The following is a 12,327-nucleotide window of genomic DNA, read 5'->3' on the forward strand; positions in this document are numbered from 1 at the left end:
TTATGAAAAAAAGCATTTGCAATCGAGGGTCAAAAGAAAATGTATCTCAATGGGTTCTATACGAAATAACCAACCAACATAATACATTCATTCGCCAAACATTTAACAACCAAATAAACATCCTTCCTGCTTCCTAAAGCTAACCGTTTTGCTTCAGTCCTAAAGAAAAATCATGATTGTCAGATGGATTAATTCGATCGAGGAAAACATCGCATCCAGAGAAAATCTGCATATATTTGTGAATAAATGCAAAGGTGTGTGTGTGCAGTGCAATATCTTAGCCCGTGGACTAAGCCCAAACTCTTTTGCGACGCGTTGAAAACTTACCATTCTTTTGTCGTTGCTGAACCCAATGCCAGTCCAGAGCTTGCTCTCCTTGGTAACAATCGTGAACTTCACAGAGTCCTTCCCCCTCTTCTGTCCGAGGTACTCCCAGCTGGCGTGGTAATCGCAAGTGCCATTGGCGAGGGAACAGTCAGCCGGTAGCTTAAAGTAGCCGCCGCATTTGTTCGCGAGGGGGAGAATGCCGCCCAGTGTCGCGGATTTGGTCTCTTCTGTGAACATTAGATAATATTATTATATTTTATTATGACAATTCTTCAACACGACATATGTCCCTTATACATAAGTTATAAAATAAATTACAAATCATTATCACAGCGTACTCACAATGGTAATATACAACAAATTAAATTAATCAATTAAAAATCAAATCAAAATAAATAAAAATAAATAAATCAAATTAATTAATTAAATTAATGGTATATTATTATTGGTATTATTTATTATTGCTTATTAAATACAGCAAATCTAAAAAAACTTGTTAAGGTGAGGTCATCCTCTTTAAGCAATTCTTTAATATACATATTGAATCTTTACAATCTTTCTCTTTTGTTTAACAAACTGACAGAATCTCTCCGTTTTCCTTTTCAAGTTGTAAACTCGACCAAAAACAAAGAGCCGGAAATACAAGTATTTATTCCAAATTAAAATGAGGGTCATTTTTCATCAGCACTTACCAAAGAAGTTAAGTTTAGTAACGCCCCTCTGCCCCCCATGGCCGTGATACTTCAACTCATCCTGTCTGTAGAAATCCTTAACGGCCGCAGTGCCTTGTTCGATGCCTGACGGCGGCGAGTGTCGGTATTTGCCGGGCTCTTGCCCACGTGCCCAGATCAAGTGCATGGCGTCGTCGACGATCGAGTGGTCCGTGGGCTCTTTAGCCTGGTAAAAATAACATACATATTTTATTTTTTAAAAATTCAAAAAATACACACACCCACACGCACGATATACGCGATATAATCCGTTTCTATAGTTTTATTTCATGACTATAGTGGTCACCGAAGACAATATTATGTATTATATGTAAATTCTTGACCTTTGAGGGTCGCTGCTTTAAGAAACATGTTTATACAAACAAAATTTTAAGTCGGGCTGTTTTTACATTCCGCATCTCTTCAATATTGCTGTATTTTTTTTTATCCAAATGGATTATCTACATACGAATTAAAAACATTATGAATTCATGCCCACGCTCCATATCATTATTTATATATTTTACTAAACAAACTTTCAGTTCCTAAGTAACGAATTGAATAAGCAACTGAAATAACTGTATATTAAAGTACCTGCAGCTTCTTTCTGAACATGATGGTGGTGACGCCATTTTCTTCAAAGCCGGAAGACGCCGTGATGTCGTCGTGGCCGCCCCAGAACGTGTCCACGCGGGGAGTAGACCTGACAACCAATACATTTACATTCAAACATATCGTAATAATATTTTATATTTTAAATGTAAAATAGTTGTTTACAATTTGGTGCCGTGACCAGGATTTCTAAAGCTTAGTGAACAAATGATTAATTTTGTTAAAATAAGTTTTATGGGTCGAAGTTGTAAGCGTAAGCGGGGAAGTAGCCTAGAAACCGTTTTATCTTACCTGTCCCTAGTGTAATAGTCCAGAACCCTGTGGTAGTTGCCCCGCGCCGTGCCGATGACTATATCCGTGCAGTCCATGGGGTTGAAGTCGTAGCCCGGCACGTACTCGTGAGCGGGGAAGTAACCTGAAAACCGTTTATTTTAATCAGGAATTTATGATGTATTAAGAGCCAGTTGCACATTTGACAGACTGACAGACTGATCAACATCACTCAGCAATGAACTATGAAACTTCCCATACAATACAATAAAATTTTACTAACGTTTTAACGGTGAGAGACGGTTCGGTGCAACTGGTACAGTCGACGTCAAAAATATGTTTACATTCTTCGCCTTATTACAAAGGAGTAAGGTATAAAAGTGTAAATATATTTTTGACGTCGACTGTACTATATCAATTTAATAAGTATAAATCGGCAATAAAGATCTAAGTGTTTCTCAAACGCCTTTTTTAATTACTCACGTTCCAAAGCAATCGAAACGTAAGACAACCAAGGCACATCATAAGATAGAACTTGTTGCTTGTAAGATACAATATCTACGTTTTTTATTCACAATCGAAATTATAACAAACACAAATTACATATTTAGTCATAACAAGTTCTACATATTTAGTAATAAAACTTAATGATAAACTTAATCCTAAAATACATGAATTATTTATAGAAATGTCTAAAGATTAGAATAAGAAAATGACCACATCCGTATGATTACCATCCACTCATATTAGAGACAAATCGTTAAAGATCACAACCGAGTAAGACTGAAAAGGTAAGATATGAAAACAGGTGAGGGGAGGGAGAGAAGAGGAAATAGGAAAAGCATAGGCCAAGCTCGGCAAAGCGAAGCACAAAGAAAACCCATGCACTAAAAGCTAACAAACCAACAGTTTTAAAATGCCGTAAGTAAATTTGTTATATGTACATCTCTGTTAAATATATGTATTTGTAAAATATTTTGGTACAGTCGCCAAAAACAGAAACATGTTGAAAACTGAAATATGTTGGTACGTTAAAAACTGGCAGTCGCAAACAACTGTTAATTAAGTACGAGTAAAAAAAATATTACGGCAATTCAAACAGTCTGTTGTTTTGACTTTAAGAAAAATCTACTACCTAATGATTTTAATACTTACATTTTGATGCCCACAGAAATATGATGTGGGTGGCGTATATTATATTTTAAAAAAAATCAATACATTTTCTTTGCATGACTTCGAATAAGTTTAAGGTATGCGATTTAAGAATACAGAAATAAATGAAGTTTAGTTACCTCCAACCAGTAATAATATGGTGATTTGGTGATAAATGCTGTACAACATAAACGCATTCAATAACAAATGTATTTCTCCATTTACAACGCAAACTGGATTGTATTTATTTTAAAAATCATATTATTTACTTTTGTGACGAAACTAGAATAGAGTTTATACCAAGACTCGGTAATTTTGCTTTTTGCTATTGGATGCGTTTTAAAAAATGTGCCAAGCATGTGCGTTACCTGTTTCTTCTTTAAGTCCTTTCACTAGCAAAGTCTCGCGTTCTGGTTCCGCTTTGGGTTCTGGGGAGGGTTCGGGTTCTGATTTAGGTTCAGGACTAGGTTCAGGTTCTGATTTAGGTTCAGGACTAGGCTCAGGTTCTGATTTAGGTTCAGGGGAAGGTTCTGGTTCCGATTTAGGTTCTGGGGAAGGTTCTGGTTCCGACTTAGGTTCGGGTTCCGATTTTGGCTCTGGGGACGGCTCAGGCTCAGATTTGGGTTCTGGAGATGGCTCAGGTTTTGATTTAGATTCGGGTTCTGATTTCGGTTCTGGAGATGGCTCAGGTTCTGATTTAGGTTCTGGCGAAGGTTCGGGTTTGGATTTAGGTTCTGGCGTTGGTTCGGGTTCTGATTTTGGTTCTGGAGTTGGCTCGGGTTCTGATTTTGGTTCTGGAGAAGGCTCAGGTTCCGACTTTGGTTCTGGAGAAGGCTCAGGTTCCGATTTTGGTTCTGGAGTAGGTTCTGGCTCTGATTTAGGTTCAGGACTAGGTTTTGGCTTAGCTTTAAGTTTTGATAATGTTTTAGGACTAGGTACACGCTCTTTCGGTTCAGGTTCAGCAGTAGGTTCGGGTTCTGATTTAGGTTCTGGAGCTGGCTCTGGTTCAGCCGTCGGTTCCGCTGTAGGTTCGGGTTCAGATATAGGTTCAGGCGTGGGTTCTGGTTCTGCTTTAGGCTCAGCAGTTGGTTCTGGGATGGAATTTGGTTCAGAGGTAGGTTCAGAAGTTGGCTCCGGTTCAGAGGTAGGTTCTGCAGTAGGTTCAGGTTCAGATTTAGGTTCTGGAGTTGGTTCTGGTGTGGGAGGATCAGTTGGTACCGGTGTGGTTGGTAGTGGAGTTGTAACAGTGGTAGTAGTAGTTCGTTTAGATTTAGGGACAAACTTAGTTCTAGACTTAGGTAATGGTTTGGGTTCTGAGGATGGTACGGAATGGTCATGGTTGTCATGGGTTGAGGTTTCCACATCTGTAAACATAAGTGACCATGCGGTATTGTGCGGGGCAGATAGCTTATTTTTACATACTTTTGGGAATTTTACTAAAAAAGGGAAATCTAAACCAGGAATTAATTACTCCTTTACACATTTATACAGTATACAGTCGTCATAACGGCAATCAAAGATAGGTTAAACCCTTTATAGAGCACACTTACTTTTTATAAGGAAAATTGACCAACCTCGTCATGTTTTTTGTATTTTTTCTTATGCAGAATTATTAGGCTTTTAAAGAGGCTATAACGAGGCCTGAATGGTGTTTTATTTTAATCTGTGTCGTTAAAGGAATAGGGTCAAATGATATTTATGTTCTCATTTTGTTTTCTCACCTTCCTCGTGATAAATAACATATTTTTTATACTGAAAATTCCCAAAAGAATAAGTATATGTGCACGAGTTAAAACATTTAATGTTGTTTTCTTAAATTGTAATATGTACATTAAATAGCGAATTTTAGTGAGTGCTTTGCGTGTGTTTGCACTGTGTTCTGTGCTGTGTTCCAATTAAAATTTAGTTTTTTGTGTTTTCGCGGGCAAGTAATATTATAAAATGTTAAAAATGTGGCATTATATCGATTTATCATATTAGAAATTCAATATTTATCGGATAGGTAATTCAAAAGTTAAGTAATGATTTGGCTTATGAATTATTTAAAGTGCGTTTTTTATATTAAATGGGTGAATTTTTTTTTCTAGGATTCCGGCACATAGCTTTTTTTCCTCATAGTTTTATTATTTTTGTATCTTTCGCAGTATATAGGGGACAAATTAAAAAGAAACGTATTTTAAAACAACAATCAAAATGACTATTTTATCTTTACATTTCGATAGAACGCCACAAGAACCATTATTTATTAATGTGTATTTTTAGCCCATCAAGCCCAAACTAAACCAAATACTCACTTTCATTCGCAGCGGCTCGTTTTCGACGACCTTTAACATAACAGAAATATTATACTTAATTATATTACACATCCATATTGACATCATATTCGGCAAAGTAAATCGTCCTAAATACTGTTCTATTTATTGACCCTTTAAATGAATTGATAGCCATGGAAGTGAAAAATTGAGAAGTACCTAATTCCCGAAAATTTGAGTTATATCATTTTAAAAGTATAGCACAAGATCTGTTGTTTTTGAATTTATAATTCTGTAGAAATTGTTCCTAACTATCAGATAAAAAACGTCATAGTTTGATGATATACAGTTTAAAATTACCTTTAGAACTTGACACTTTGTATGAGACGCTAGTCTTCACTTGAACATCATTTCCAAGATTCTTAAAGTCAATTCCATCCAACGAATGCATAGCAACTCTCTTATTCCTATTGTCATATTCCGATAACTTTGTCGTAGTTTCCGGCTCCGGTTCCGCCGTGGGTTCTGCGGACGGTTCGGGTTCTGAAGTGGGTTCTGGTGCGGGTTCTGCCTTCGGCTCGGCGGTGGGTTCCGGCTCCGCTTTCGGTTCTGCGCTCGGTTCGGGTTCTGATTTGGGTTCTGGGCTCGGTTCCGGGGACGCGGCTGGTTCCGCTTCGGGTTCTGGTTTTGGTAGGGGCTCCGGCTTTGGTGTGCTTGCTGGAAAGTGAAAAAAAAAACGTTTTAGTCTCCTGGCAATGTTGTAGTAATAACTAGCTGTATGTTGTAATATGTATTGGTATATCTTTTGTCTATTATACAAATAGTAGTAATTAACCATAAGTATTTATCTCATTTACACGCTTGCAAGTGCATTATTGTATTCCGGACTAGATATGAGCGCCGCGCCGGCGCGCCGCCGCCGCCGACGCTGCGCTATCGGCGTGGCATCGGCGTGACCTTGGTAGATACTAACTACTTTCAGAATCAGATTTTATCTAGTTTAGATCTTTAACGGCACCACTCTGAATAGCTTATAGACATTTAAAAGGTAGTTTAGGTCCATATCATCATCATCTCAGCCATAAGACATCCACTGCTGAACAAAGGCCTCCCGCTTGGACCTCCATTCGTACTGGTTGGAAGCGACCCGCATCCAGCGTCTTCCGGCGGCCTTAACAAGGTCGTCCGTCCATCTTGTGGGTGGAGGTCCATATAATTCAAAAATATCGAAGGTAAATTCAAACTTTTCTGTCTGGTAACCGCGCTACTAGTCTTAGGACAACGAAATTACAAATTTTGCCAGCTGGATAGGTAATCCGTCATTCGCCGCGAAATTAACCATTGCAAGCATGGCTGAATGTTTTTAAAATGTATAAAAAGCGGTTAATATCAGATATTAAGCGTTTTCGCGTCCAAAGGAAGGGCGTCGGAAACGGCTCTCATTTAAACTTGGCCGTTGTTCAAATTTCAAACTTTCCTCTCTCGCAGCTCAATCTTTGGCCTCGCATCGCTCGCATGGAAGTATGCCGCTATCTGAATCGCCAAGTTTTCGGCTCTGTTTGGAGCTCAACTTTCGGCCTCGCTTTTAAAATGTTTGGTCATTGGTTTTTGTCCAATCTTAGCTCCACTGCAGCACGGGCTTTGGCCTCGCACGAAAGCGCCTGTATGGAGATACAGGCGCTTTCGTAGTTTTTAAAATTATGGCCTCGGTCTTTATCGGCATTCGGACTTGCTTACACTGGACCACTAGTTCTAAGCTCTGCTCTCTTGCAGCTTGATCTTCGGCCTTGCACAGAAGCGCACCACAATCGGCGCTCCAGGCATTCGGCCGTCAGCGAAGCTCACAATTGGCGTTCGATTCTAAGCTGTATGCTTAATACCAGCAGCTCAGCCTCTGGCCTCGCATGCTCGCATGGGAATGCGTCGAAATCAGGTCTTCGGTGTTAAGTGGAGCTCGGCCTCGAGCCTCACCTTTAGATATAAATCGGTTTTGTTGGGTTGATTTGGTTAACGAAAAAGCTTGATTTTCCTCACTTCGGCTCTTTAGAATATCGACAAGACGTTTTCCTGAGGATACAGTCAATCTGCTACTGTTTAGTTAGCACAAAAGATAAGGGCCTCGCAAAGATCTTCCGGCCACGGCCTCACCAAGATTAACACTGGCTTTGATGAAGCGCGATACCGTTTATGCGAGTGTTTATACTTTATAAAACTATTTTCGTACGTTTATTCAATAAATTATCCTTGAAATTAAAAAATGCACTTATTTTATAAGTTTCCTACAGCAAAAACATGTTTTTTCGGTAAAATTTCGGTTGGAATTATTTTTTCATTAATCAAAGGTGTTTCAAGGCCACGCCGCCGATTCGCCGCCGCCGCCGACCGATTTTGACCGGCGCGCCGCCGCCGGCTAAATGCCTATCGGCGCTCATATCTATTCCGGACGTGTTCATGTATTGGATTCCTTTGAACTGTGTTCAAAAACCGACACCGGCCTGGATCGGCGACCAGCTCTTCCAAGCTAAGCCAAACCCCTCACACACACACCACACACCAAACACACACACACACACACACACACACGCACACGCACACGCACACACACACACACACACACACACACACACACACACACACACACACTATGATTATGGATGCTTGTCGAGACTTGCCAAGCGTGTAAATGTTTGCTAAGTTTTATGATTAAGGGTGTAGGTACTTTACTTACTCTTGTCAGCTAGCGGGGGTCCGATGACAGGGAAATTTTTGCATTCTTTAGTCAATCCGCTTGGCCTCCAACCGATTCCTGAAAAATAAAAATTAATCGTAAAAATATAATTTAGAATATGAACTATAGCTACCCTCTATATTTTCCGTAAAATCCTAGATAAATAATTGTTGAGTAAGACAAATAGAAAATTGACCGTCTCGGCAAGATTAAAGCTACCGTCCGGACTCAGACTACACCTATTTACTGCTGCAGTAATGCGGCGCGACCTTGCTGTCGACTGCATTGCTGCCACAAATGTTAAAAATACGGGCAGCAGCATCGATTTTGACATTACGAAAGAATTCGAACTGTATAAACCTCCTATTCTATACAGGGTGCCCAGTAATTAATGGACAACCTTCTACCCATCGACAGGCTGGTCCTTAGGCTGGTCCAGAAAATGCACTTATAGGTCTAGTAAAAGTTTCGTGGTTTTCGAGATAGTCGCACTTTCGATGGTTAGAAGGTTGTCCATAAATTACTGGGCACCGTATACAGGGGAACCGTATATGCGGTTCTTAAAACTAGTCCTCTGAGTAATTCTTACCCGCATAAGATGTTCCGTTGACGATCATGACAACTTCCAGTTCTTGTTCGTGTTGAATGACCCGCCAGTACAAGTTGAAGTCTGGAGAGAGCTCCCGGCGGCTGTACCGGTCCAGGTTCAGGTTCTTGTCCTTCCAGGGGGATTCTGGAATTATAAGATGGATTTAAAATACCACTGCATAAACAAATATAAACGTGGAAACAGATCAATATTTCACTTTACAACAGTGGGCATGGTGAAAGGGTATAAGCTCCTACGTCCTGTCCATCCTCCTAAGACGAGTTCCTGAGTTCATCTCACTGGACTTACTATTCCCTTGGGTCTATATGCACACTTTGGCCCAAAGATAAGTAAAACTAAACTTACTCTTGTTACACCCTTTCCCGTAGAACCCGTGGGGGCAATAGCACATCTTGCTGGGCGACTCCGTGGCCCTCACGTCGACGCACTGCCCCCGCAGCCCGCAGTCGGTATCCTCAGCACACTCGTCGCTGAACTGACAGCGACTGCCGGAGTACATCTTGTTGCACTTGCATCGACCGAGGATGTGGAAGCCGTGGCCGGAGCAGGTTTCGTGGTATTCTTTGCCTGGAAGAAAGTAGAATAAGATTTGGAGTGTGTGATGAACAATGCACAACTATTTAATGATAACAATAATGTGTCTAAGACTACTGCATCAATAGTAGCGGATGTATTTAACAATGCGCCACAAGTATCTGCCATCCTGGACTCTTCCAGAGTTCATATACCTATTTCTGCAGTACGCGTTCAAAAGAATTTGTCACAGTTTAATGAATTTTTCTATAATAATAGAAATTACTTTTTGTTCAGTTATCAGAGAATTTTGACGCTTAGTCTAATCCGTTACATTTGGTGCTGACTGTTACAGACAATTCAAAAATTTTGCAATTTTGCATCTTTCAAGACGCATTTGTCTTGAAATAAGTATTTACCTAATTGTGCATATAACGTGTGATAGAGTTATTTAAAAAGCGACATTTTGTATTAGGTAGGTATATGTGTACATAAGTACAAATTTTCATGTAAATTATAAAATCTAAATTGATTATGGAGTATTTAATATACATAGAACTACAGTCTCAAAATGAGCGCATTTGCGCCCAACAATAGTCCCGCAACAAGGTCGATTTCCGCATAATTTATACAATTACTGCATTGCGATGCAATGCTCAGATGTTTATGCTAATGTCGGCCCAAGGCATCAAACAATGCCAGCTGTCAAAACGTTTACATTTACATTATCTCTGAATGTAAACCGGCCACATTCTGAACACTGACCTTGGTATAGAGATAGTTGTAATCGGTGCTTAATTATACCTATCTGGTTCATACACGGATTTTAAACAAGTTGTCACTTGTAGACAATGGATTAGTAATGTTTTTATCACACAGATGAATAGAAAATAAGTATAGGTAGGTACTTCCTTTAGGCTGCGTCTCTATCAAAGGTGTGGTAATATGTGGATGTCAGACCAGAAGCGATAACCGCTCGCCGACTCTCCCGCTTCTCTTTGGAGTTGCAATGTGCAGTTTTTGCAGACATATTCACAAGATGTTGTTTCTTAGCATCTAACCTAGTAACGACACTCTCCCATAGGTGTATACAGATAATTTATGTCTACAATACATACGTGGTAATATGTCGATGTCAGCACAGGACCAGAAGCGGTAACCGCTTCCCCATTCCCCCGCTTCCCTCTGGAGTTGCAATGTGCAGTTTTCGCATGTGAAGTCGCCGGGCAGTCGTACTTCATACTTCTGCGCTCTGGAAAATTTATGGCGTATAGTTTGATTAAAAAATGGACCATAGACACGGTACAATCAACAAATCTTTCAAGGTGCTTTTTCGCATGTTGTGTATACTATTCTATAAAATTCCGGTTCTTTTTATTTATTATGCATATGCCAAAAAAATAGCGTACCTATTTAAGAAAAAAACGTGAAATACTAATTAAGTAAGCAAGTGAAATACTAGTTAAGGCACCTAAACTAAACTTTAGATCCTTACAAATAGGTTTCATTGATCTTGAATTTAAATATTACAAGCCTCAAATTAGTTAATTATGTATGTATATTATTCCACAACACAACCTTACTAAGCTTACAGTGTCGACATCTATCCGTGTCGATTTATTTATGTAGGTACGTATCTCTTTCTTACAAAAACATGTAGGTAAGTTAAAATGACACCTATTAACTGCTTGATCTGTTTGGCCCGACAATTGGTAGAGAATGCCTTCAGGCATTAAGTTCGCTTTATGTACAATTCATTTTTACTAATTAAGACAAACGATTAATAACTAATTGAGGCTTATAGAATGTTATGAATAACATCATTAATCATTCAAATATAAATTTTATATGAATAAAATACTTACGTAACGTCATCTCTGACCCACTCGGATCCGCCGGCTCTCGGAGTCAAATCCAACACGGGCCTTTCGAGGTAGTCCAAAATTCGTAAACTAAATCCTCCCTAAAATAAATAAATATTTTAGATTGAATCTTCCCTAAAATGAAAACTAAAAATTAAATTAGAAAAAAAGATTTCGCCCAACGTGGGGCTCGAACCCACGACCCTGAGATTAAGAGTCTCATGCTCTACCGACTGAGCTAGCCGGGCTGGTGATGAAGAGTTGAAAATTATGAGTCACTTACTCTGTGTGCGTAGGCCAAGTGCCAATGTACTGTGAAGGTTGAGCCCGCGAGGAATGAAGTCTTCGAAGAGCCTGTAACAATAGAGAAATACTTTTAACATTTGAAATTGCAGATATCAATCTTAATTACGTACATACGTCTTGTGATAAATTTTGATATCAGCGCCATCTGGCGTTGAGTAGTAAGAACCATCAAAGTGTCGTAATGTTTAGGGAATTCTCGCATAGATGTCGCAACGCGTCGCAAACATTATTTAATACGTGAGAACTTTGTCTACTGTCGGCGAAAACACAATTCCTTACATAATGAATTTATTCCCACAGTTGATTAGTATTTCACTCGGGCAAATAATTAAGTTAGTGGCAAATCTACTCGTTGTATAACAGTGACATCATATTTAATAGGTTTTGGGTCATGTCATGTCATATCGAAGTTCATTTTTAGGGTTCCGTACCCAAAGGGTAAAACGGGACCCTATTACTAAGACTTCGCTGTCCGTCCGTCCGTCCGTCCGTCTGTCACCAGGCTGTATCTCACGAACCGTGATAGCTAGACAGTTGAAATTTTCACAGATGATGTATTTCTGTTGCCGCTATAACAACAAATACTAAAAACAGAATAAAATAAAGATTTAAATGGGGCCCCCATACAACAAACGTGATTTTTGACCAAAGTTAAGCAACGTCGGGAGGGGTCAGTACTTGGATGGGTGACCGTTTTTTTTGCTTTTTTTTGTTTTTTTTTTTTTGCATTATGGTACGGAACCCTTCGTGCGCGAGTCCGACTCGCACTTGCCCGGTTTTTTTACTCTGCACTGTTATACCTAGTATTTAGTTAATAAATAATAACAATAACTTATCAATCATCTATTAAGAAGGGTACGAAGTTAACAAAAATACATATACCTAATTATACAACGATTTTATCTTTTCTATGATTTAGCGCATTCAATTACAATCTTAAAAATCAATTAGAATAGTATTTCACCAAAATTGGCTTCTATTTTAC

General features: G+C 39.2%; 1 protein-coding gene and 1 non-coding gene across 2 annotated transcripts in view; both read right to left on the bottom strand.

Moving 5' to 3' along the window:
* Positions 1 to 12,327, bottom strand: part of LOC134679480 (uncharacterized) — a 70,110-nt gene that overhangs the window by 7,690 nt on the left and 50,093 nt on the right. Inside the window, exons 4-16 of the mRNA XM_063538413.1 lie at positions 11,320 to 11,390; positions 11,040 to 11,137; positions 10,293 to 10,426; positions 9,007 to 9,228; positions 8,641 to 8,784; positions 8,052 to 8,129; positions 5,684 to 6,040; positions 5,366 to 5,395; positions 3,440 to 4,435; positions 1,941 to 2,064; positions 1,632 to 1,740; positions 1,020 to 1,224; positions 328 to 554 (exon numbers count right to left, since the gene is read on the bottom strand). Coding sequence (XP_063394483.1) covers positions 328 to 554; positions 1,020 to 1,224; positions 1,632 to 1,740; positions 1,941 to 2,064; positions 3,440 to 4,435; positions 5,366 to 5,395; positions 5,684 to 6,040; positions 8,052 to 8,129; positions 8,641 to 8,784; positions 9,007 to 9,228; positions 10,293 to 10,426; positions 11,040 to 11,137; positions 11,320 to 11,390 — 2,795 coding nt within the window. The remainder of the gene's footprint in view (positions 1 to 327; positions 555 to 1,019; positions 1,225 to 1,631; positions 1,741 to 1,940; positions 2,065 to 3,439; positions 4,436 to 5,365; positions 5,396 to 5,683; positions 6,041 to 8,051; positions 8,130 to 8,640; positions 8,785 to 9,006; positions 9,229 to 10,292; positions 10,427 to 11,039; positions 11,138 to 11,319; positions 11,391 to 12,327) is intronic.
* Positions 11,212 to 11,284, bottom strand: Trnak-cuu (transfer RNA lysine (anticodon CUU)). The gene has a single exon. It is a non-coding gene; the product is annotated as a tRNA-Lys (tRNA).

The sequence above is a fragment of the Cydia fagiglandana genome, chromosome 2, assembly GCF_963556715.1.
Source record: "Cydia fagiglandana chromosome 2, ilCydFagi1.1, whole genome shotgun sequence".
Taxonomy (NCBI): Eukaryota; Metazoa; Arthropoda; class Insecta; order Lepidoptera; family Tortricidae; genus Cydia; species Cydia fagiglandana.